Here is a 24,578-nt window from a genome sequence, read left to right as displayed (position 1 = left end):
TGACTGCTAGAGGTCCTTCTCCCGGCGTCCGAACTATCTTAACGCTTTGCGGTCAGGATGTACCTATCATGGGACATACCAATGGCGTAACTGGGGGTTCGTTGGATCCGACACCTACCGAGTAAAACAGGACCTTCAAGATCATGTCAGGCTTCACTTGCCCCTTGTCCTCCTTCGCCTAAGCATTACGATGGCCCCGCTTCGTCTTTCACTTGCTTGCTGGGATTATGACCGAGTCAAGGCCCTAGAAGATGGGCGCATCAAGGCTGAAGGTATAGAGCTCAATTTCCTCAACTTGAGGTGAGATAACCTGTCATCTCTACGAGAAGAGCCCCAAATTGACGTCGCATTCCCCATTGATATTTAGAGTCGAGGAGACGTGAGTAAAAGGATTTGTTATGAATTCCCTCAGATTGTCGTTGAAGATGTCACCAGTTTCTTTCGCCAACTTCGTTTCGAGGAGTTTGATGTCAGCGAGATGTCCCTGTCTTCCTACGTGGTGCGCAATACTCTCATCTCCATCTTGCGCCCTGGACTATCACTAATCCTATGTGTCTCCTCACATAGTTGACTCTCGAGAAGCCAGACCCTCCTTTCATTGCTCTCCCCGTATTCCCTTCTCGCTTCTTCCGCCACCAGTCAATATACGTCAATCTTCGCGCAGGTATCAAGCATCCCTCTGAACTCGCTGGGCGTCGTGTGGGAGTGCCCGAATTCCAGATGACGGCTCCTGTTTGGGAGCGTGGCATCCTAGAAGACGAGTATGGCCTGAAATACGACGCACCTGAGTATTACACTGGCAACGTCGAGCCAAGTACTCAGGAGCGAAAAGAGAAAGTCCCACTGAAGCTGGCGGATAGCGTCAAGATACAGTCCATCGCAAAGGGCAAATGCCTCGCACAGATGCTTGCTGATGGAGAAATTGATGCCTTAGAATGCGCGTGAGCAGTATACCATCTTTGAATAGCATAACCATGTCATGTTGATATCACCTAAACGAATTTGCTAGAACAGCTCCATCTACCTTCGGTACTCATCCAGACGTCGGACGCTTGTTCCCTAACGCCAAGGAGGTTGAGCAAGGTATGCAATCTAGCTATCAACATTCAGTTTTACTCATACTCCTCGGGTTAGAATATTTCAAGCGAACTGGACTCTTTCCCATCATGGTAAGCTAGCCTCACTGCCGAACAAATGTGTATGGCTAACTTATCTGCTCATTGCCATAGCATATTATCGTGGTCAAGCGCTCCATCATCAAGGCGCATCCTTGGGTGGCACGCACATTGACCAAGGCATTCGCAAGCTCGCTGGACTATGCGTATACTGCCATTCATGAGAGAGCTGCTCTTCGGTACGTACGTATGCCGCCCAGTGACGTGTTGATCACTAAGTCCACTACTTCTGGTAGGTATATCCTCCCTTGGCTCGAGTTTCATGTTGAGGAAACGAAAGCTGCTCTTTGTCGCGACGGTGAGAATCGCTGGTGGCAAGATGGTCTGACAGACCAGAACCGACGCACGCTGGACAAGTTCCTCGAATATTCGCATAATCAAGGGCTATCCAAGCGACGATGGGAGGTTGAGGATATTTTTGCGAAGAGCAGTTTGGAAGCGTTCGTGGTGTGATGGTCATTGATGTAAGTTTTATGGTAGTAGTAGGGGAAATTTTGCGAGTGTCACCAATGCAGGAAGTAGTGGATCGCCTGAGCCTTGTCGTTTGTCTTGACGAACAGACATCCACACTGGTTACGACCACATCACCGAAGAGATAATGATTCCTATAGCTCTGTATGCCGAGTTTAGTATGCTCATAACTATCCAAGCATTATTCATACAGTCTACTCTTTTCGGCTTCCAATCTTCTGTAGGGTATCAGCCTCAAGCGCCGCTCTGAGCTTCCGCCAGAACGTGCTCCCCAACTTCGTTCAAAATCTCCCAAGCCCGTAGAATGTCCCGCTCTTCGGTCCTCGCAGCTCCAACCGCCAACCTCAAACAGAATACGCCCCGTATCTCAGTCTGGGTCAATAACATCTCGTGAGTGTGCGACGTTTGAAGTTCGTGGTGCATAGCACGGTTGAGAGCATTCAAAAACGCGAGAGACGACGGGTCTTCCTTATCAGAGGTAGGGGCGGTGGCGGTGATGCTGCTGGAGGTAGGAGGAGAAGTAGACACGAGTGTAGACGGTTCGAAAATAGCCTCTTGTTTGGGATCCATAGGGTCCGCATTTGCAGTCGAGGAAAGTACGGTTTTCTGAGTAGCTTGGGAACGAGGGCGTAGCCTGAAGACCGTGAGCGCGAAGGATGGACGAGTGACGAGTTCGAATATGTCCGATTTCCGTACGAGGGATGCGAACAGCTCGTTGAGTTTGATGCACTGCACCAAATAACCATAATCAGAACAATGGTGAAGGTATAAGAAATGGAGAAACACTTACCCTTCGAATATATGTTTGGAAACCCTCTACACCAAAGCTGCGCAGAACGAACCAGAGCTTCAGCGAGCGGAACCTACGGCCGAGAGACAAGTGCCAGTTGCGATAGTCGATGACGGTCCCTGTATAATACCAAATGTGGTAGACACCAGTCAGCATAGGCACCAAAAGGGTGTGATTAGAATTTGATCTCCAAAAGGCGAATCGAGGACAATCTACCAACCAGCGTCTCCATGTTTCGTCCTCAAGTACGCAGGAGTTACATCCAGCGCGTCTATGAGGAGATTTCGATCCCGCACCCATAACGCAGATGCGTCGAAGTTCGTCAGACCCCACTACGAATGTCACACAACAGTCAATTGACCATCTGTAGGTTGTAACTAAAGTATTAGAGACACTCACTTTGTGAAAGTTCACGCAAAGGCTCGTGACCCATTTATTTATACCTGCCAACTGAGCACGGTCACGATATTCTGGGCATGCGAGGGTGACGCCAGCCCAGGCAGCGTCGACATGGAGCCAGATGGATGGGTGTTCTTTCGCGACTGCACGTAAGGGATAGCATCAGAGTCGTGACCTGGTTAAAGGGACGAATTAGAGCGCACGATATTCTCCGATCTCATCTATTCTGTCGACTGCACCTGAATTCGTCGTTCCTACAGTGGCCACTATACTTCAAGGTCAATTAAAGCTGTCCTTTTGTAGTGATTAACTCGAGTCAGGGTGCTCACCTAATATGAAAGGTTTCATCCCATTCGCCAAATCCTCCTTCAACGCTTCCTTCAATTTATTCACTCCGAGCCCCCACCCGTCAACTTCTTCCTCGCTATCCTTTCCCATTACAACCTCATCGTCCACATCGATAGTCCTTACTCTCAGACCCAATATACGAGCAGCCTTGAGTCCGAAGGAGTGCGTATGTGAGGTGACGTACATAACAAGGGACGAGTGTGGAACGTCCGGGTTGAGAGTTGTGCAGCGTGTGCGGGCACATACAACGGCAGTAAGCGCTGAGTCCGAGGCTGTTGTCTGGCAAAGAGATAATATGCATTAATAGGTCAGTTCTCGAGCACTGATAGTGAGTGGAAGTAGAATCCAAGTTATAGTAATGAGATGGAAGTACCTGAATGACACCTCCGCCTACTTCGCTGATATTCCAGAACGTGCGTTCCAGACCAAGCATACGAGCAGCCCAATCCATGACGACGGACTCGAGTTCAGTGCAAGCTGGGCTTGCGAGCCACTATTGAGATTAGTGATTTTAATCAGTCACAGCTCGACCGTAAGACTGAAGGCTAGGTGAATTTGACGAGGATAAGGAGACTAGAGAGTGATAGACTCACGTTGAATCCCGGGTTACACGCACTACTCGAATACAGATCTGCCAGCATGCCCTCGAACGTACACCCAGTAGGGAAGTAGGCAAAGAACGAGGGGTGTTGCCAGTGCGTGAGACCTGCATACCAAACGGTATCAAAATATTACGGCGTTCAAAGATCCCGACACGAATCAAGGAGAGGAGGATATGCCAGTCAGTTTAGCGAGTCCGTGCGATCGTACTGGGGAGAAAGCTGGGGCCAAAGTAGAAGCCAGAGTACCAACCAGGTATAATAAGACTCTGATAATCGTCCGCGATAGCATCCCACTGCTCGCCCTTCTCGGGAGCATGATCTGCATCTATTGTATCAGATCTGGAACATGGTTAGTAGAACGAAGTGAACAGACCCGGAAGAGCTTTTCTGAGGTATCCCGGTTCAACCTGGGCTACCACAGGTTTTTCGCGTAAACTGTAATAATAGTCGCAGATGCGGTCGATGGCCTGATAGCCTGCCTTTCGAAATCTGAAAATTCAGCGTGTCGAGTCAGAGTTAGCTCGCTACATAGGCCAGTCATGCTTACTGTTCAATATCCATGTTACTTTGAGCGATTTAAGATCGATGTACAGCAAGACGTGTAGCAGAGAGACTATCAAATAGAATGTTCAAGTCCAGTGATCCGTTGAAGGGTCAGGCTTGATGGGAACTTCTCGAAGACAGCGCCAGAAACAAAGATAAGTCAGTGGATTCGGGTGATCCGGTCGTCTAGTGTATGTTCAAGATCTTATACTAAATCCTTTAGTGAAAGACTGCAAACCAAAAGCGAGATAGCAATGTCTCTACAAGCTCCAGCGATACCAGCCACAGCACAGAGTCAGGTTACAACGAAGTACAATGCTTCATATATACCTGTATACCATTGACCCATTCCATCACATATTTTTGGTTCAAATTCTCCTGGTGCCCGTGCGACCCAATATCATGTTTCGACGCTAGTCTCTAACCAGACCTTATATAAGAAATCATTATATAAGGTCTGTTCCAATTTCTGGGACTTTGGCGGGGCGACCCCGAAAGACCATATAAGGAAATTTCTGGGTCGCGTCGGATCTCTCAGTTCGGTGCCACACGGCAAGGGTGGCACAGCGAAGTTGCGTAGGTTTTCGTTTCTGCTCCTGTATCCTTCCTGCCCGTGTGTATCAGATTCTCTGCCATCTTATTCTGCATCTTTACTCTGTATTTGTCGGACCGAATTTTTGATCATAACACTCTAAGATACATAGCTTTCAAACCGGCACATCTGCATGGTAAGCCACACCCCCACCTGATCAGTGGAACTCGTCAACAATCTCGTCCACAAAGAGCTTGGTAAACTGACATCCAAGAAAATTAACCTGCGTCTCAAGGTGTTCTCGACTCAGAAAGACAGATGTCAGCGAATGGCCGGCACAAACTGAGGTGGACGAGCGATGCCACAATAATCAGGGGCCAGGGGCCACAGTGGCGGAAAGAAGGTGAATCGCAAGCGTCGCTTACAGATAGGCCACCAAATATTATTTTCAAAGGATTACCGTGATCCAGCGCAAACCATGAGCGCGATTTGGTGAATGTCATTGAGTGTATGAGCTCGGGAGAGTTGCAGTTAGCAGTGAGGCCGCCGCCATCTTACTACTTAGATATTTGTTGTAGAATGTATGCAGTGAGACATAATATATGAGATCTAGCTGTACATGGTTAGGGAAAACACAAGGGCACCTTTCCTCACAGTAAAGTAAGAACAAGAATGGACATGGGTCGAGACAAAGACACGAACTCTGTGAACGCCTCTTGCGCCCAACTTGCGCCCCCCCACGGTTATCGCTTCGCTTAGATGAGATCAGGGCTTCCGCGTTATCATGAATTTCCATATATGGTCTTTGGGGGTCGCCCCGCCAAAACCTCCCAAATTGGACAAGACTATTTCGACGCCACACCTTGGGCGCGAACGGTGAATGCCGGCTGAGATTCAATTCTAAACGAGTCAAGTACCTTCAGGTTGGCTCTCACCATGACCGAGGAGAACTTATAAGAACAAAAACATGAATACCCTATTGTCAAAAACATCGAGAACAAATATATCACCGCTGAAGTCTGATCGCGACTGTGACACAATGCGCTCTACCAGAAATAATTAAATAAATACGCATGCAGATGAGATATGAGAGTTGGGATAGATGGTTCAGTATATATGGCAGACTATAGCAAGGGAAAGCCCATGAAGGCTATGTAGTAAGAAAGAATGGATGGATGTAAATAGATTGACTAAAGAGCGTATATCGATATCGGTTGGTGTGGCCGAGTAACAGTAGGACGACAAGACTAGGAGGTTTATAGCATCGCGGGGATTGTGAACTGGAAGAGCTGATAGTTCGTGTGGACCGAGTACCGAGGTGAAAAGTGACAGATTACTCGCGCTTGATCTCCTACGACACAAAAAACATTCCGTATCAGCACTACGCACCCAGAAACAACGGCAAGTGCAAAACATGCAGACCTTTTTGACCTTCTTCGCGATCATCTTCTTCTTGATATAGTGGAAGGTACGCATGATATCAGGGCCGGTGAACAGCGGGACTACAATAGCCATCATGGGCAGGGCGATGATCCAGAAGCTGCAGAGTGTGCAGAATGGCGTGGGTCAGAGACGAAACATGAATAGATACGGGGAGAAAAGGAACGATGGACTCACATAAGATCAGAGTGGTCATGGTTGATAGACCACATGTTCTCGAAGTTCATCCCGAAGTAACCGGTGAGAAGTGTGAGAGGGAGGAAGACGATGGTTGCGAGGGTTAGACGACGCCTATCATATCTCGTCAGTCTTTTCGACCTAACTGGACAACAGGGGATGCACGTACATAACTTCGTTCATCTCATACGACGCCATCTGTTAATTCAACGATCAGCTCATTGCTAGATTGTTCGAGCCGTAGGGGAATGCAACACACGTTGAAGGTATAGTTGATCAAGTTCTCCGACATCGCAGTGTACATATCCAAACTCGTCATGACATGCTCCATATGATCGTGCACATCCGCGAGGTAGATCTTAGACTTATGGCTCATATATCCTACGACCTTGATGGGTGCGTCCGCGTCTGTAGTGTCCACGAGCGCGGCACACCTGTCAACGTCGTATCGACGGAGACCGTAGATGACGGTTTGGACGGGACCGAGGGTACGCTTGTGCAGGATCAGGTCACCAGAAAGAACGTGCACTGAAAAGAGTTGAGATGAGATGAAATTTCATAGATCGACGTGTGGTAGATGGTAGGGGAGGGCAGACGTAGGATGCTTACAGTCTCTGACGTTCTTGACCTGGGGTTTGATGAGAACGGCACGCTCGAGCTTGTGGATTTTGGCGTGGTACTCATCGACGACTTCAAGAGCTTGGTCGACAACTACGAGAGCATAGGTCAATACTAAAAATCAGTGTTTTAGAGAACCTGGAGTATGCCGTACCAAGATCGAGGAGACTTTCGACCAGCAACGAGGGATCAGCCGACTTGCGTAGAGTAGTGTCCGAGCGGAAGAGACGTTGGGTAATAGGAAGGGTGAAGTCGAGGTTCGGGTCTGGATGCATTGTGATCACAGTGCCTACAATACGCGCACACCAGCTTAGCCGTAATAAACAGTAGCGGAAACGGTGATCTTACCGTCTCGGAACAAGAAGATGCACATTGGTGAGATACGGACGTTGACACGTTCGCCCTTCTTGAGTTGCTCTATAGTGATAGCAGCCGCCGCACGCTTCCGCTTGCTCTCCTAAATTCGAGAAATAATGGGTACGCTCAAAAATTAGTATAAATGGCGGAATTATAGCACGAAACACGTACCATGAAAGAGGGGGTCCTCCCTGCATTGGCTTCCAAATCGTTCGCCGTGAGCGCACTGGTCATCCTATACTTCCTTTGCCTGCCATTCGGATCGCCATCATCCTCAACCTCTAACCCATTCTCTCCCAATTTCTCATCCCCATAATCATCCATACTCGCATCGTGACCCGCGATACCCAAGTTAGCATCTAGCGAGACCGGGCTAGAGCTCCTTGGAAGGTTTGTGATGGTCTTTCCGGAGCTCCAAGTCGAATACGCCTGAGGAGAGCTTGAAGAGGCGACTGCTCCAATCTCGGAGAGAGTGGTGGGCTCGGAAGCGAGGGTATGGCAGAGGACGCGGAGGAAGAGGTGTTGAGGATAGTAATCAGCTTTGGAACGGCCGTGGCTGCGCTGGTGAAGGAGATCTTCAAGAGCGAGAGGATGAAGGTCTAGAGACGGTTATTTAAAGTTGATGTAAGTGTCAATTTCATTTCCTGATGTTTGGTAAATGAATGTACTGTATTTGAGGGCAAGGGCACTGATAACGTCCCAGCTCAGACCACCGACGTTGATCCATCGAACCTTCGCCCAGGGCTCGCGCGCGCTTGCCTCCGGATTTTTCAGGAATTGGATGAGTTCGCCATTGGTCATGCTGCCCCGTGAAACGCGAAGTGAAGAATAGTCGATGATATCAATCAAACATTTCTGTAATACGCGGAGGGTGCCACATCAGTACAATGTCACACAGCCGTTTGCACGTGTAGTTGCAGCGTATTCGGGCAGAGCGGACAGGAAAGGGTTCAGGGCGAGAAAGCTCACCTGGCGAATATGCCCATAGCTCATGAACGCACTGTGGCTTTTCGCGTCGATACCTGGTTCGGCACCAATCTTGCCCCTCGCCATGAATGTCGACGTCCTCCGCATCTGGATGATCTTCTGCGCTGCATTGCGAAACCTCTCCTTCGGAGTCATCACCTTCTGCTGATGCTGGCGGTGAGTGCGATTCGTACGATGCGTCTTGGTGCTTTTCGTGGGGCTCTTTGGGCCCGATTTAATGGACTGTTGAGACTTCATAGCTGCGGTCGCCAAATTGGCCATGAGAGGCGTTTGCTTCCTAGCGGGGCTGCTAACCATGTCATCGCCGTTTGCAGCCGCGGCGGAAGCAGGAGGTTGGGCATGGTTAGCTTGCGAGGCAGCGAATGCTCGCTCGTTTTCGAGCTCGTCGTCGAGGTCGGGAGTCAGTGAGCGCTCTCCATCGGAGTCAGTGAAGCTGTTTTCGCGAGGCATGAAGGGCTATATCTAGGAAAAAGGACAAGGACAAGGAATGGACAGGATACGCGGGTTGTGGGGTATAGCAGATTGTGGAACAGACGCGAGTGTAAGTAGCTGCGAAAGACGCATCGCAGCGGGCAGGTCTGGGCTGCACGGTCCTAGAATAGAAACAATCAAAATCAGAGATTGCCGTTCCAATCATAGCGCCTGCGAGGCATTTCCATCCACGCCATCATGCGATAAAAAGGTGCGCCCTGGCCGCACCGGGGCCGCCAAGGCTGTGGAGCTTCGACATGGGATCTGTCGGTCTAAGAAGTTCAAGTTCAAGCCTATATACTTATTCTCCAGCTCTTTTCGATGGGGCGAGATGCAGAGATATGAGTGCAGTGGACTGAGTTGTTTTGGTCTTGTGGGTGCGAGATTTGTCAGAGTCCTCAAAGCCAAGGAAAACAGATAGGCGATCTCGATCGGGAGCCAGGTTGCCGGGATTGATGGCATCAACCCTCTTATAACGCAGATGTCTCCATTTCGTTTGGTTGTGTTTGCCGTTTTCATTTCTTTTTGAGGTGCTTTCTTGAGGTTCGAACTAAAATAGTCAGGTATTGCCATTCTGGCCAGTGCGCTAACGCACTTTGAAGGCATCGACGTTTATCCTGCAATTAAAGGTTAGTGCTTTCAAGCGACGACGGCGGTTAACCATTTTGGCCGTAAAGATTGCCCTCTTTTGGTGAGACCAGTCTGAGTTTCACACTGATCATCTCGCTTCTGTAGGCCGACTGTCCGATATATTTATTGACAAACGGGGCGTAGCTCCGGTAGGTCTTGTAAATATTACTGGACGGAGGCCAAACGGAGGCTTTCCTTGTGCGAACCCAGCAGGGATGATTTGCCACCCTCGTGGACTTCGTATCTTCAGCCCGGTTTCTCTGCATCAACCTGCACCGACTTTCTTTAATCTTCTTGTCTTTCTCTGCTTGAAGCAATTGACGCTTGCCCGGTTCTCCACAGTCCTCCATTCTTCTTCAACAATGAGCTTTCGTGACGACTGGCCCAAGAACCCGGATGGCATCGATTTCGACGGCAAGGGGCTACTCAAACTCGTTCGAAGCGGTCGTAGTCCCTTTCGGAGCGCCTGGAATGTCGAGTTGCTCATTAGGGAGATAGAGGAGAAGCTTGGATCCAAGATCGTTGATATCCCTTCCGTCCTCAAGGGGTCGAATAATTATGTATGCCGGTTGCTCGCTGTCACTGGTGACGTTCAAGCTGACGTGGATGTGATGGGTGGCGCGCAGGGCTTCGACATTACGATGGAGAATGGAGTGCGCATCCTGGCTCGTCTCGCTCGAGGGGACGTCAACATGCCAGACTTTGATGGCTTTCCAGTGGAGGAGCAAGTGGCAGAGGTCGAGTTCGAGGCTGCAGCGTATACTCTATTACGTTCCGAGGCCACCATTCTGCCCTCCCGCTTGCTTTATCACCGTGTTCCAGTGCTAGACATTGGAAGGAGCAATGATATACCAGCTACCATCAAAGGTCGACGACTGCTTGTGTTCGAAAAGGCGGACGGAGAGAACAATGTATGGGCTGATCTCGACTCTAGACAGAAGGTGGGTTTTCGCCTCGAGTTCCCGGCACTTAGCCTGGATGGCGAATGCAATTTTCATTCTAGGTTCTTTTCAACAGATGAATTTACTTGGACAATGCGCCAATATGCGGGCCGCACTTTTCAAATTTCGACTCCCAATGGACTTCGCCGCTCGTTGGCTCCGCGAACGGCTCTTCGCACAAAGACCCGATTCATTCCCTATCCCCGTCGCTCCCACTCGCGATTTTACTCACGCGCTCTTAACGTCCAAAATTGAAGCTACGATCAAGAACGTAGGCGACATGATCGGCTGGGAAGATGATAACGAAGTCGTAGGACCAATCGCTGCAGCCGCCAAACGCTCAATGCTTCATCTCCTACCCCATATCCTACCCGTCGGGAGCGACCAGTTTGAGAGCGCGCTGTATCGCCTCGTTTTGGAGCACGGCGATTTGGGTATCCATAACATGTCGATCGTGAGAGCTGTTGATGGAGATCCTTTGGTCACTTCTGTGTATGATTGGGAGACGGGTTGTATCGTGCCCGCCATTCTTTCAGATCCCCTCATGGCAGTGGAAGTTGATTTGGTGGTAGATGAGGACGCGAAGCCGGCGATCTCCCGCATTCATGATGCCTCGTCGGAAGAGTATCGGTCGCAGTGCATGGGATGGGCGAAATGCTACTTCGACGTTCGTTCTGCCTCCTGATGTTCTCCATAGTTGCGCGGCGCTAAATCTTACGTATCTTTCTTCAGACTCTCTACATCCAAGCTCCGGAATACGCTCAAGCAATCAAGGCTGGGAGGGACGTTCGGCATCTTTGGTTAGCCCTGCGTGAGTGGCGAGGCGATGACCCCGAGGGTTACTTCGGAGAGTTAGGTGCCTGGGCCGAGAAGAGAATGAAGGAACTGATGATCTGAGAGATACAATCGGCGGACGGCAAGAATGAGGCCAATGTCAAGGTTGGGGGAACCGCTCACCTGATGGACGAGGGAGTGGTCAAAGATATCATGTCCTTCGGCCACAAGATCATCACGGCAACATCTTACCCATGGAACTTGCTGTTGTTCGTCAAACATGAGTGCGTTGTCTGTGGTTTCATCCCTTCCCAGTCATCACATTCAAAGCTGCCCTATCAGAACCCTTGCTGCAGCCTCGCCTGCGCCCTCATTCGTCATTGATCTGCTCTCCGCTCTGGTAGCAAACAGCTGTGCTGATTTGTCTGGTATCGATACTCGGGAAGGAGGCATGGTTGGACATGAAGGTCGGTGATGCTAGCCTCGTTGTTGCTAGTAACGACACCCCGGAGCTCGACAAAGACCAGTTCATCCCAGTTGCCTTCGCCTCCCGAGAGGAAAAGCCCAAGTTCATCATCCACGGCAAGTGTGGCAGGGACCACAAGCCGACGCCACCGCCTGCTCGTTTGCTTCCGCCCCTCCCGCTCGCCCCTGCCATTTTGGTTCGCGACAGCCTTCCTCTTTCGGCGCCTCCGTTTGTGGCGTTCGTGGCGTGCTGGCCTCGATCTCGTGCTCGTTGCGGACGTTGCCTCCCAGCGGCATCATCCTCGCGTGGTCATCGCATCCTCTGGTGGATGTGGGTGGCGTGGGTGGATGTGTGGTGTGTGGGTGTGGTGTGGCGAGAGGGTGCAGGTTAGTTGTCGGTACGTGCTTGTTTTGGAGGTTGTTTGGACCAATGTTTGTGTGTACGATCTCGTTCTTAGTCTCATCTCCGTTTTCATTTTCATTGCTCCGTTTGATCACCCATGAGAGAACGTATGATTTGTTGTATGGACTACGCTATGCTACACGGCACCCTCTGCATTCGAAGAAACAACGAGCATGCCTCTGCCCTACTCGAGGTGGTTTATTTTTCAGTACCAATTCATAGCGCCTGCAAATCATAGCGCTTGCAAGCCATACACATCTACGCACCGGCGCCGCCAAGGCTGTGGGGCTTCAACATAGGATTTGTCGGTCTAGGAAACTCGAGTCTAAGTTCCTATATATTTTCGAGCTCTTTTTCGTGCGGCGAGGTGTATATATGAGTGCGGAGTGGACTGGGCAAGTTCTAATCTTGAGCAAATCCTGAGTCCTCCCAAGGAAAGGGGATGGGCGATCTCGATCGACAGCCAGGGTGCCGGGAATGATGGCATAAATTGATGGACGGAGGCTTTCCTTGTGCGAACCCAGCACGGATGATTTGCCACCCTCGTTGACTTCGTCTCTTTCGTCCGGTTTCTCTGCAACAACCTGCACCGACTTTCTTTAATCTTCTCGTCTTTTTCTGCTTGAAGCAATGCCTCGAGAAAATAGCTTCGACGATGAAGCGCGCTCCCTCACCCCCGACCTCGAAGACGAACTCGAACGGGAACGGAACTTCGCGAGTATGCAAGAGGCTCTCGACGCACCAGGTCCTTCACCCATACGCCAGAACCCACCACAATCGCTCCCCAACCTCGTAACATCCATTTCACGGTCTTCACATCATGTTGCATCACCTATCTCCGTCACATCACCCAGCAAGAGCCTCAAAAGCCACAAGAGTCAACCCACTCGGACGTCGCGGGCTACGCGTCCCCCAATGCCTCACCAAATGACTCCAAAGGATAGGTTCAGGTCGAGTGTAAAGAAGGTCATACAGATGAAGAGAATGTCGAGTTTCATGACCACCGGAAGGATAGGCGCTGAACCTGGTGTCGACCCACGGAGGAACAGCGCGTACATTAACTATGGTCACATCCGTCAGGTGAGTTCGAGTGAAAACCTGGCAATCGTCTAGCATGGCTGACCGTCTTTACTTTAGAAATGCTTGATTGATATAATAGACTATTCCGCGACGAGGGCCAGCTTTGGTCGCATGACGAATGGAGAGTTCGTCAAGTTTTTGGAAAACCCAGAAGCAAGTGCGAGAGATCCTTGGGTGAAGGTGCGGTGGATCAATGTCGGCGGCGTTAGCTGGGACGTTGTTAGCGCTATAGCTCTCAAGTACGGTATGTCTGTTTCCTTAGCCCCATATGGCTCTTGTTTTGGATCGCATAGCTGACGTGCAGCATTGTTGGCAGACCTTCACCCTCTTGCCCTCGAGGACGTCCTTCACGACCGTCACCATGCTCGTTCCAAAGCAGACTACTTCCCCCAACACCTGTTCCTCCGGGTCCTCTGCCATACCGTTGGCGCTACGCGTAACGAGGACCTTTCGCTATCGCGGTCCACCTCGTCACAGACACAGAACTTTTCCACGGCTTCTTCGAACGGAACCTTGGTCAACCCCCTGCGGACCTCATCACCGGAGCCACTAGATGATGAGCTCGGTATTGAGGGCCACGATGCTAGTCATGGCTTCGGTGGTGATGATCCCATGGACTATGACATGGATCGTTTCGATGAACCGAAGAAAGTTGGGAGAGGGTTCGGTGGTAGGTTTAAGAAGCGTGACGCTGAGGCTGGTAGAAAATGGTCGACTCCTCTTATGGTGCATTTGGGGAGCGTTATTATTCCCTGGCATATCACTGATGATGTCTTCCTCGTACAGGCAGCAAGGCGGCGCAAGGATGACACTGCCCTTCTTACTCTGGACGAGCTGAAAAAGCGCGATCGAGTGAATGTACGCACTGCGCCGATGTGTGTATTTCTATTCCGAGACGGTAAGTACCTGACAGGATATGTTGTTATGCCGACTCGACTCACGAATTCTTCGCATAATAATGCAGGAACCGTGATATCCATTCATCCCGACCCGAACCTTGACTTCACTTCGCCTATCTCTTCCCGTATCCGTCAACGAGACACGACTCTTCGTTCCTCCGCAGACGCATCGTTACTTGTAGAAAGTCTACTGGATCTTAGTACGTCTCCTCCTACCCTCTTGTCTCAGATACTGATGGACATCTCCATGACGTTCATAGTTGTCGATCAGGCTCTGGAAGTCGTCGATGAATACCATGACAAGATCAACGTGCTCGAACGGGAGATCCTCATGAAACCTAAGGTCAAGAACGTCCGAGATCGTGCGTATCTTCTTCGCTCTCCGTCAGTTTCCTTTTCCTCGGATCGCTCACTTGTCTGCCTCCTGCACCCCCTTGGCGCTACGCCACAATAGTCCACATCCTCTCCGGTGACCTGATCCTCTACAAGCGCACCCTTGGACCCGTCAAGACCGTCATATATGGTCTCCGCCGGTACGACGTCGACCGCTGTGCAGCCCTCATCGACGATTCGTCCTCGTCAGCCGCCAATCCTTCTCCGAGAGTGGTTGGGTTCATGAGCCACAAGTCGAAGATCTATCTGGCGGACGTGTACGATCATATGGACCATGTGATGACGAGCTTGGACATGTACGCCGCGATGAGCGAGAATCTGATCAATTATACATTCAATGTGAGTGTTTGTTCTTACACAATTGGCTGTCTGTTGCAGAGGCAGAAGTTAACGATTTTGGTATCTTGCTGGTAGATGGCTTCGTATGAGACGAATGAGGTCATGTAAGTACCGCTACGTTCTTCCTTCGTAGTAGGCGTTCATAGCTAAGTGTTGTCGCTCGTCCGTTCCCAGGCGGCGGCTCACGCTGGCAACTATCATCTTCTTGCCACTCACCCTGCTCACCGGATACTTCGTACGTCTCCTCTATTCCCACTCACACATTATCTGGACCTTCAAACTCACCACCCGGACACCGATCGCAGGGAATGAACTTCGACTCCATGTGGAGCATTCAACACGGGCATACCGATCTTGTGTACGTTCTTACCCCTCCTTTACCCTTCGTGGCGTCCAATTGCGAGGCGGTACATACTGAAGGTTTGGTGCTCGTTTTCGATACAGATTCTGGATCATCGCGCTGCCGGTCATGGCCATCGTTGTCCCGATCTTCATAGCTCCGGACTTGACGCGCATCTGGCATTATATGAGGAAGAAGTGGCTCGTGAGGGGAATCACAAGGGTACGTTCATCCATTCACTCATTCCTCTTATCCCTTCAACAGCTGACCCGGATGTGTGGTCCTAACAGGATTTCAAGCGCGAGTAAACGAACTCGTCATCGTGGCCCCCTAGTGACCTTCCGCTTTTCTGCTAACGACACTTACGACGACGGACTATATATATCTCAAACACGGCAGTAGCGCACGTATATAGAGGGAAACTACCATACCATGCTCGGTTTAATGTATCATACCATATGCATCTACAGCTCTGGAGTGTATCGGTTACCAACCTACTTATTTCCTGTTACATACGTACGGGTTTCATTTGCTCCAGATTACTGCTTTTCTCGGATTGCTGCATGGACTATAGACTTTTGATTCTTATTGATATACGGACAGTGTACTGGTTGCTTAGCTGTTGAGTGTGTGTGCTGGTGCTGTTGGTGTTGCACGTTGGCGTGGAGTGAGACTGTGTTATGGTGATATATTTGGTCGTCGAGGTTGAACGTTGACCACCTAGCAAGTCTGTCCATGTGTTCTCTCGTGGAAACGGGGTCGAGCGCGATTATTTATTGAAAAGGGACACAAGTAAGGCAGGTATCGCGATATCAGGGACAGGGTCCAGCCTGTAAAAGGGTCTGGGAAGATACGACCAGGCTAGAAGTTGGGAATGTGGGACATTGCACAGTACATTGCGACTGTCGAAGACAACGGCTCACAGGAGCGGTATTAGGAATAAACCTACAAAGCGTTCAGTCGGTCAGTTGAGTGTGCTGCTAGTCGCTGAGCGTCCGAAACAAACATACCATCATCACAACATCTACATCTTTCGCATCCTCCTCGTAAACATCTTGAACGCAAAGAAACCTCTCCACCTCTCTCTCCTCCAATACGTCTATCATCTGCGCCACTACCTTCCTATATACCATGGCATACCACTGGTTGCATGACGAACAAGAGTTAAAGTCCGTATTTCTTCCCGTGATATCCCGCAGGGTGGTGACATCATGGACCTGAACACCGCCCGAACCTGAACCTGAACCTGATGAACATGTACGAGTGCGAGTCCGTGTGCGGGGCCTCTTGTGCGGACGCGTCGGTTCCTGAGAGTCAGAGCTCGGAGCAGCCGAAGTGGCGATACGCAAGGGACGAGGGCTCTCTCGGTTATTATTAGGGTTGTTGACACTCAAGTTGGTAGAGGCGATGCGGGAGCGGGGACCTTGGCGGGAACGAAGGTCGTAACGCGTTTGTGGTATTGTGGTCGTTGCTGGCGTTTCGGTTTCTGTTACCACCCGCCGATGCAAAAGTTGGAAAGGCACACGTCGTTAGTGTCATGGAAGCTGTTTTCTTGGTAAAGAAGGGCGGAGGTTTGAAGGGCCGGAGACTCTGGGAAGGTGTACATACGTTTGGTAAAGTCGATGGAATCGGCGGGTTCGTCTGCGATGGGGATGTTCGAGATGTCTGTCAGGTCGGAAATAGGAATGGTTTGGTAGGAGATAGCCATATATTATAATTGAGAGCGAAAGGATCAAGATCTAGGGTATCGCGGGCGTAGAGAGTCGACACAGATGTGGCAAGAAGGGATTGTAGACCAGGCCTGCAAAAGGAGGTAGGAGCAGAAGGTGCGTTTCGAACCAGATGATCTAAGTAATGCTGACGGTGTTTGCTGTACGGATCACCGAGATCAAGATGGGTTCCGGTTCTTCATTCCTCCAATCAGGTTCCGTCGCTCAATTGAATGTGGTCTGTTCATGATGTGGTTCGCGCAGATGTGATTCAGATGTGATCGACTCCCAAGTCTGAGAGCAGCTTGGCAGATTACAGATCCTGGTTGGATCGGAAGGGCAAATAACACAGGAACTTCCAGCTAAGAGGTTCATCCCATAGGCACAAAAGGTGGCAGTGAGTCCCTCCGTAGGTCGTAAGGGGAGAAGTTCTGTAGAGAGGTCGAGTAAGGCGCCAAGAATGACTTCCAGAAACCCCTGCATGATCAGAGACGGCCCCTGGAGCTTGCTTGTTTGGGCGACTCATCCGGACGTGATATCTATAGCGTGTCACTGAGTGGGTGGTCAGTCTGAAGCCTGGACCCATCTTATGTTGGATGTGTGCTGAGAAGCACGAGCGGGGGGAGATAGGGAGTTGGTACCATCAAGCTGATGAAGTTTGGACCGACATATGGGCAGGTATGTCGCCAAAGAGAGGTCTGTACGGCTGGGTCTGCGTAAAAAAAGGCCAGGTATGGGACAGAAGAGATGGGAGGGGGTAGACGTGGCCATGCCAATAGATGCATGTGCCAGCTCACGGGCGTTGTCCAAGTCGCTAGTGGTCCATATCTTTGTATTTCTGCAAATCCTGAAGAGAGCTGACGAGTGTGGACCAGTGTTTATCTGTGAGAAAGACGGACGAGAGGAGTTGATAAAATATTAGCTGGCAGAGGAAGGAGATACGGAAAGGAGATCGGGTGTGGCCCAAGACGGGCCGAACGTACGGCGTGGGAGAGGTCAAGAGCACAGCAGCCTGGGCCGCTCGTAACCGCTTCAAGCCTTCCTGGTTTCGTCCCTGTTCGACGACCACCCTCTCGCGCAGTTCCCTCTCTCAGTCCATCGTCCCCCTCGACGACTGTACTCTGTACCGGACTCCAAGCAATTTTGCGCCTGCCCTTAGCCGTCGTCCCGCACCCGACGTTGCTGGTCATCGCAGGGCATATTCTCCACTCCCCTAACAGCATTATCACCATCGCGCTCGTAACCACGCTCTTTTCTCTTTATCGTCTTTCTTGACATGCAAATCGACAACCTCCTTTTCGCCCGCGACGATTGCGTTGCTTGCGGCGACATTCCGGCCTGCAACTGTGCTGATGGCGAAGAGTGCATCCAAATCAGCAGGTCTGTCTGGCCTCTCCGTCTGACCAATTCAACCCCCCTTCTCACGACCATTCCAGGAGCTGTGAGACCTGCACCACCAACCAATGCGTCGCATCCAGCTCAGGCTCGGGCTCAGGCTCGTCCGGAGGGGTCAGCAAAGGTGCTGTCGCAGGCGCAGTAGTCGGTTCGGTCCTCTTCTTCGCTCTCGTCCTCGGCTTCTATTTCTGGTGGAGGAAAAAGCAACAGGCTGCGAACAAAGAGCAGCCTGCCGCAGAGGGGTCCAAGGATGTCCCTGCCCCCGCGGACAAGGTTCTCAGTCGTCCTGATCCCATCGAGAAGCACGCTTCCCAGCCGTCTCCTCCTCGTCAGCCTCAGGAAGAGCGTGGGACGGTCAGGGTCTATCCCACCGGCTCTAACTCTATCATCGACTTGGACCCCCACTCCCAGCAAGCGATGCATCTCAATGGCGGCCATATGCGTAATTCCTACCGCGACTCTGATCCCAACCCCTTCGGAGATGGCCACTCAATCGTTACAACCTCGACCGGCAGCCAGTCCACGAATGTCATCCCTATCGCCCTCGTTCCTCCTGGGTCTGTTGGCTCTCGACTCTCTTCTCCTTCTCAAACCGATTCTTCCACCTCTCTTCCCTCTCGCCCTCTTCGCTCCCCCGATATCAACCTCAACCTCGAACACCTCAACGTCTCTCGGGACACCATGCCCAGCAACTCCGGCCAGGACCTTTCCCCTCATTCGGGTATCAATCGGAACTCGTACATGTCGGCTGCTAGTGGTGCCAGTTACGCAAGCGATGTACTTACCGAGGCTCCCATCATCGTTACCCAGAGCCAGAGGCAGGTTCTGGGGTCAGTCAAGGCCGAAGTTGTACACGCGCCTGGCAGCTCGGGCGCCAACAGTTTGAAGACCATTTCCGTTGCTTCAAGGCCACCCGTCCGCTCACCACTTGCTACCTCTGCGTTTGGTCCTACCGATATCGTATCTGAACAAGACGACGGCCGATCCCAGCGTTCTCAGGAGATCAATGTCACCAATGATCCTTTCGACGACCATAACTCTCTTCCGGCGCCTACCACGGGAGGCGGTAATCGCACTTCCGCAGCCACATTCGGCTCGGTCTCGGACAACGGTTCTCTCTGGACTCCCCTTCCCCAATTTGCCACAAATTCAGCGGGGCAGAGCCGTGGTTCCAGTCGTCCCATCAGCCTCGACACTCAAGCCGGCAGTATCATTGGTGCAGACATCAGAGACGCCACCCGTGTTCATCTCGGTTTCGTTCAACCCAACTCGGCGCCATTCATCCCCGCAACACCCGTCAGCAGTTCCGCAGCTTTCAACTCAAGCCAGCGCAGTCCTTACCGGATGACTAGTGGGAGACTGGTTACTCCCACCTCAGGCGGCACTGACGTCTCCACCATGCCTACTGGCTTGGAAGCTCAACAAGCTCGTGCGCTAGCCGAAGCTAAGGCAGTCAAGGCGCAGGCTATGGAAGATCGCGACAACTCGAGGATGTCCATGTCCACCGTCGCCTCCAACGGTGCTGATTCGATCCTTGAGTCCTTCCCATTCGTCCCTCCTAGCCCGATCTCGAACAGGCCCATACGCACGCCTCCCAGATCGCCTTTGGTCCAGAGTAACCCGGCACAGGCAAGCAGTCCCCTCGCCGCCTCTCACTCGCAGACTTTGTCCGATTTCGTCGAGCAAGCTTCGGAAGAGGATAGTGGGATGATTGCGCCACCAAACCGGAAGATGCTCGGGATGTCGACTGGGAGCGAAATGTCCAACATGTCGACCGGTCTGGGATCCTTCCCCTTCCAAATCGAAACATCATCAGATGACCGTCCCAGCGGTCAAGTCGCCGATGCGGGAGAGGACGGTGTCGATGGCGGGGCTGGAGCGAGCGCCGTTGCCGGGAGACAGAGGGCGAGTCTTGACACGCTGGCGTTGACGAGCGATCTGTCGTCGTACCCGCTTGGAGTTGATCGCAAGTAAATGTGATTATTGTGTACCAAGCTCTATCCAGATACCCTGGTAATGAAACGTACGATACGACTTCTGCTCTCGAGTGCCAGCTACAACTGTTGACTCAACCTTGATGCTTGACTTGACGCCGCGCTTCTAGTTCTGCGCCTGATGACCTGTCCACCTATCTGCTTGTGCATCCTTAACACCCCTAATTCCTGGTTTGTTCATGTTTCCAGCGGACGAATGTGGCTCACTGTCTTTACTTGCTCGTACTTTTGCCTTCTTTTTTGGTCCGTTGACTGGGCTTTAGGGATGTATGTACTGATTTTCTCCGGTATTGTAAAAGTACCTTCTCCACTCGCTTTCATCTTCATTTACATACCTTTCCTTTCTGATAACCCCCTCGTGTCCTTACTTGCTCGTTTGTCGAGACCATCTCTGCGTTTTGTTACCATAAGTTTATACATTTCGTCTATATCGCTACCTACGCTTGTGTCTCGACTACGCTCTCTTCTTTTCACTCTTTCCTGTCTGTGTTTCTTGGGATTCCCGCTCTGTTAGACTTCATGTTCGAAGCTATACTCCACCCCGCCTATGCGGTGTTATCAGCCCACCGTGCGTTGCACTCTGTCAGTGTCAATGTATTTATTGACCGCAAGTGATACCCTGATCCTCGTGTGTGTGTTTGAAGCTCAACTCTCAATGATATACCTTGGCGCGTGTTGTTTGAGTCTGTTTGAGCTTGTGTTCGCCCTCTTCCGCCAGATGAGGCAAATTTCGGCGCAGCATTTTTCTTTCAGTCGCGGCTTGCAGTCATGACTAGTCCCTCGACCTCAGCACCCTCTTGCGCAACTCAGATTACTGATAGTAAGCTCTAGTACTAGTAGCTTCTACGGAGAGACTGATACTGATAAATATGAAAATCGTCGTCACCAGCGATAGTGCATGCCGCTTTTTGCTGCACTGATCTTTATCAACAAAACACTCTTCCTTAAAAGACTGAACCCCCGGCCGTTTCTCCTCCATCCGCGCACCATGGCCACCTCAACTCAGATTCACACTCGTGTTCTGAAATGCGACCCATCCTCTATCACGTTTCCCATCTCCTCTGACGGCGCAGATCCCCCGCCCAAAATTGACGATCCAGAGACATTAGAGTCCTTGACCGTCGCAGCACGCCACATCACAAATGGCGAGCCCATCGCTTTCCCCACAGAAACCGTCTACGGACTCGGTGCCCTAGCTCTCAAAACCGAAGCAGCAGCCCGAATATTCTCCACCAAGGGCCGTCCGGCAGACAACCCTCTCATCGTCCACGTATCTTCGCTCTCGATGCTCCGTCAACTTCTTCCCGTGGACTACATTATTCCTCCAATGTACGAAATCCTGATGCGTCGGTTCTGGCCAGGACCACTTACGCTCCTCTTCCCTTCCTCGCCATCTATCGTTCCGTCCATCATCACTGCCGGTCAACCTACCGTCGCGATCCGAATGCCGTCGCATCCTGTGGCGAGGGCACTCATCGCCCTGGCGGATGCACCAATAGCAGCGCCATCTGCGAACTCTAGCGGAAAACCAAGTCCGACGAGGGCAGAGCATGTGGCGAGGGATCTGGGTGGAAAGTTGGAGGTCATACTCGACGGAGGGAGATGTGAGGTTGGATTGGAGAGTACAGTCGTGGATGGGCTAAGAGACGATGGAAACCTCAGGGTATTGAGGCCAGGCGGAGTTACTGTGGAAGACATGCAGAACGTTCTCGATGAAGAGATAGAGAGTAAGGAGACGAGGCCGGCCGTCCTAGTGCATAGGCGAGATTTCCAAGATGCGGCGATGGAGAAAGCACCTACGACGCCCGGGATGAAGTATCGACATTACTCGCCTTCTGTTCCGGTCACCCTCTTGCATACTTCGTCTTCGACCTCTCCTCCACCTGCCCATGCCTCTGTCGTCTCCGCCACCGAATTCTTCGCGTCGTTGGGTTCATCAGCTCCTGTGCCACACCCAATAATCACCAAGATTGGGTTATTGGTGCCCAGCGACTCGCAACTCCTACGATTTGCTCAGGACAGGGAGTCAATAGAGTGGGTGCTGTATCCACTAGGTGCTGTGGCCGATCCCGCGATGACGGCACAGCGGTTATTCGATGGACTATTGACGTTAGACGAGAAGGGTGTAGATATGATCCTGGTGGAAGAGATCGGAGAAGAAAAGGAAGGATTGGCGGTGATGAATCGGGTACGAAAGGCTGCAGGAGAGTCGAAATGGATAGCTCTATGATGCATGTTCTTTTTGTTCCCTCCAACGGGGGCTCTATCTGGCATGCATAAAAGCTTGATCTCGCGCCTATGGTTCGGATTCCGGGTACACTTCATTTCGAGGCTCGAGCGGGAAGTCTTCAACTTGCTTTGTCCCCTTGACCGCCTCCTCCGTTCCTTTACTAGGCCGCAGTTCGTCAGCCCAAGGAAATGGCTCCATTCTCCTACTTTGATTTAATTGCCTCATGGGAGATAACTGTCTCGACTGCCCAAAGAGGGTTGAAAGCTATAATAACAATTTAGAGCTGTGGACGCTGGGACGCGGGCTCGGAGCACAGGGAAGCGCTCCGAGACGTTGCTTTCTTGTTCGCGCCACATTGAACATGCCCGAGCTTCCTGTCCACAGATCTCTTTAGAAGACGGGTCGTTTACTTTGTGCTGGTCTCTCCGTCCGCAGACTCGGACGTGATGTTAACGAAAGCTGTCTCAGTGGCTCATACCGACTCCGAGTCTGTGACTTCAACTTAATCGGACGGCGGCATCGGAGTTGCACTTTTGTCGAGAAACTTACAGGAAATTCGCCTTTCAAGCTTTCCGAATTATAATGACTGATCCTCGAATGTCCATTGTCTGAGAGTATCTCCAAATTAGTGACTCGGGTGTAAGCCCGAGGAGAACCTGGCATACTGTACTTTTTCGCGCACAAGTTCACGCCACCGCCCCTCGGCCGTTGCCGAGATGACATAATCCATTCGTGTCCCGGTTCGCAAGCAGACCGGGACAAGGGACAATGTTCGTGAACATCGACGCTTTTGCAGGGAGACGACCTTTCGTACCCGTTCAACAGGCATTTACCCTCTGAATTTGGGTGGAAGAGCTCACCCAGTAGCAAAATCTAGCCCAAAGTGTGTCTCGGAGGCCTTCCTGACAACTTCCTGAGGTCAATTTAGGAGCCTAAAATATATTCACATTTTCGTCAAATTTGGGTCAAATTTTGGTTTGTCCTACTTACAAGTTCCGTGCACGTCAATGGGGTGGGACTGTCCCGCGGCACAAGTTCGTTCGCGGCCCCCATGGGACACGGGACACGAACTTGTGCGCGAAAAACTACAGTAATACAGTGAACAACCCCAATATGAGCCACCACAGCGTAATGGGTGACTGTTTCCTGATGTGGGGGCGTTAGCCACAGCATTTGGTAGACTTTTAGTTGAAGTCTCCAGCGTGAGGTCAGCGACTTAATTTTTGTTTTCGCCCTGAGGGTCGCAAGGCGATGAATGAGCCGTGAGTCGCGCCGTAGTCCAGGTAGAGTTTGGCCTTATAAGGCTCATCTCATTCCAGATCTGTCAGTTTTCTCACGCTTGCTTCTGGGTGTGGGTCCCTGTTACAAGATCGTTCTTGTTTCCTTTTCCATCCACTCAGGCTATTCGCCGTCCCAAGTTCTTGAAGGGAACACACCTCGCTCCGTCCTTCTTATCGTCTCTTTTGTTGTACACATAATCCATCGGAGGCTCTTCCACCACCTGCTGTATAGGACATCAAACGGGCCTCGCCGGGGAGAACACGGAAGCCTATGAGAGTCTACATACGACCACTCTGGATGACCTCGATACAAGCGGAAACAAGGCGACGAAGAAAATTTACACGCTTGGTCCTACGACTTCAATTTCAACTCTGCTCCAGTTCGCTGGGCTTCAGTTTCTTTGTCAGATTGTTCACTCAAGATCAATTCTGAACGGCTGCGTCTAGGGCCAGCGCTAGCGTCATCGGGCCCGCCTTTCAGCTTGCATCGAGGCTTGTGGATATCCCAAGGCTATGGCGCGGGCCCATCATCAAGGTCGACCACACCTCTTTTGCCTGCGTACGCGTTCATTTCGCGCATGCCAGTGATCTGCCATCTGTGCCTCGTGGCCTTCATGCTTGCTTCAAAGGCATCTCCGATGAGAGTATTCGCGATTTGTGGGTGGCAGAATGTGTCTATGGGTGCAGCGAATGGTTAAAAGCAACTTGGTATGCTTCGAGAGGAGCCATTCGCAACTTCCCCCTGACTTTCGATAAGGCCTTTTCCTCTGTACACAAGGCTTTCTTTACCTCTTCG

General features: G+C 51.3%; 8 protein-coding genes across 8 annotated transcripts; 5 read left to right on the top strand and 3 right to left on the bottom strand.

Moving 5' to 3' along the window:
• Positions 1-190: 190 nt before the first annotated feature.
• Positions 191-1,705, top strand: STEHIDRAFT_167683 (4,5-dihydroxyphthalate decarboxylase; the record flags this gene model as incomplete). The annotated part of the gene is made up of 8 exons (XM_007302935.1): positions 191-300; positions 368-379; positions 436-499; positions 568-941; positions 1,010-1,083; positions 1,135-1,169; positions 1,230-1,354; positions 1,412-1,705. The coding sequence occupies 8 exons, from the start codon at positions 191-193 to the stop codon at positions 1,626-1,628; spliced, it is 1,011 nt and encodes a 336-aa protein (XP_007302997.1). The 3' UTR covers positions 1,629-1,705.
• Positions 1,706-1,880: 175 nt separating this feature from the next.
• Positions 1,881-4,625, bottom strand: STEHIDRAFT_95546 (uncharacterized protein; the record flags this gene model as incomplete). The annotated part of the gene is made up of 12 exons (XM_007302934.1): positions 4,333-4,625; positions 4,159-4,274; positions 4,036-4,104; positions 3,777-3,889; positions 3,557-3,676; positions 3,165-3,462; positions 3,039-3,101; positions 2,836-2,978; positions 2,657-2,768; positions 2,437-2,555; positions 2,270-2,375; positions 1,881-2,200 (listed from the first exon to the last, which is right to left on the bottom strand). Exons 1-12 carry the CDS (start codon positions 4,344-4,346, stop codon positions 1,881-1,883), a joined length of 1,593 nt encoding a protein of 530 aa, XP_007302996.1. The 5' UTR covers positions 4,347-4,625.
• A 1,184-nt stretch (positions 4,626-5,809) lies between these two features.
• STEHIDRAFT_95544 (uncharacterized protein) lies at positions 5,810-9,258 on the bottom strand. Its single transcript, XM_007302933.1, has 11 exons — positions 8,422-9,258; positions 8,121-8,307; positions 7,624-8,051; positions 7,444-7,552; positions 7,250-7,384; positions 7,087-7,188; positions 6,737-7,005; positions 6,647-6,675; positions 6,478-6,591; positions 6,283-6,400; positions 5,810-6,211 (listed from the first exon to the last, which is right to left on the bottom strand). Exons 1-11 carry the CDS (start codon positions 8,887-8,889, stop codon positions 6,194-6,196), a joined length of 1,977 nt encoding a protein of 658 aa, XP_007302995.1. The 5' UTR covers positions 8,890-9,258; the 3' UTR covers positions 5,810-6,193.
• Positions 9,259-9,902: 644 nt separating this feature from the next.
• On the top strand, positions 9,903-11,378 carry STEHIDRAFT_130312 (uncharacterized protein; the record flags this gene model as incomplete). The annotated part of the gene is made up of 4 exons (XM_007302932.1): positions 9,903-10,100; positions 10,167-10,481; positions 10,558-11,148; positions 11,214-11,378. The coding sequence occupies 4 exons, from the start codon at positions 9,903-9,905 to the stop codon at positions 11,376-11,378; spliced, it is 1,269 nt and encodes a 422-aa protein (XP_007302994.1).
• Positions 11,379-12,690: 1,312 nt separating this feature from the next.
• On the top strand, positions 12,691-15,890 carry STEHIDRAFT_77354 (uncharacterized protein). Its single transcript, XM_007302402.1, has 11 exons — positions 12,691-13,203; positions 13,261-13,447; positions 13,520-14,101; positions 14,168-14,302; positions 14,363-14,464; positions 14,557-14,834; positions 14,910-14,938; positions 15,009-15,069; positions 15,140-15,192; positions 15,279-15,396; positions 15,465-15,890. The coding sequence occupies exons 1-11, from the start codon at positions 12,754-12,756 to the stop codon at positions 15,480-15,482; spliced, it is 2,013 nt and encodes a 670-aa protein (XP_007302464.1). The 5' UTR covers positions 12,691-12,753; the 3' UTR covers positions 15,483-15,890.
• A 42-nt stretch (positions 15,891-15,932) lies between these two features.
• Positions 15,933-16,882, bottom strand: STEHIDRAFT_167679 (uncharacterized protein; the record flags this gene model as incomplete). Its single annotated transcript, XM_007302931.1, has 3 exons — positions 15,933-16,119; positions 16,185-16,660; positions 16,783-16,882. The coding sequence occupies 3 exons, from the start codon at positions 16,880-16,882 to the stop codon at positions 16,108-16,110; spliced, it is 588 nt and encodes a 195-aa protein (XP_007302993.1). The 3' UTR covers positions 15,933-16,107.
• Positions 16,883-17,945: 1,063 nt separating this feature from the next.
• Positions 17,946-20,878, top strand: STEHIDRAFT_167678 (uncharacterized protein). The gene is made up of 2 exons (XM_007302930.1): positions 17,946-18,263; positions 18,320-20,878. The coding sequence occupies exons 1-2, from the start codon at positions 18,160-18,162 to the stop codon at positions 20,250-20,252; spliced, it is 2,037 nt and encodes a 678-aa protein (XP_007302992.1). The 5' UTR covers positions 17,946-18,159; the 3' UTR covers positions 20,253-20,878.
• A 361-nt stretch (positions 20,879-21,239) lies between these two features.
• Positions 21,240-22,566, top strand: STEHIDRAFT_120547 (translation factor). Its single transcript, XM_007302929.1, has one exon. It carries the CDS (start codon positions 21,261-21,263, stop codon positions 22,500-22,502), a length of 1,242 nt encoding a protein of 413 aa, XP_007302991.1. The 5' UTR covers positions 21,240-21,260; the 3' UTR covers positions 22,503-22,566.
• The last annotated feature ends 2,012 nt before the right edge of the window (positions 22,567-24,578 follow it).

The sequence above is a fragment of the Stereum hirsutum genome (genome assembly GCF_000264905.1).
Source record: "Stereum hirsutum FP-91666 SS1 unplaced genomic scaffold STEHIscaffold_5, whole genome shotgun sequence".
Lineage (NCBI taxonomy): Eukaryota > Fungi > Basidiomycota > Agaricomycetes > Russulales > Stereaceae > Stereum > Stereum hirsutum.
This window is presented reverse-complemented; position numbering and strand designations above follow the sequence as displayed.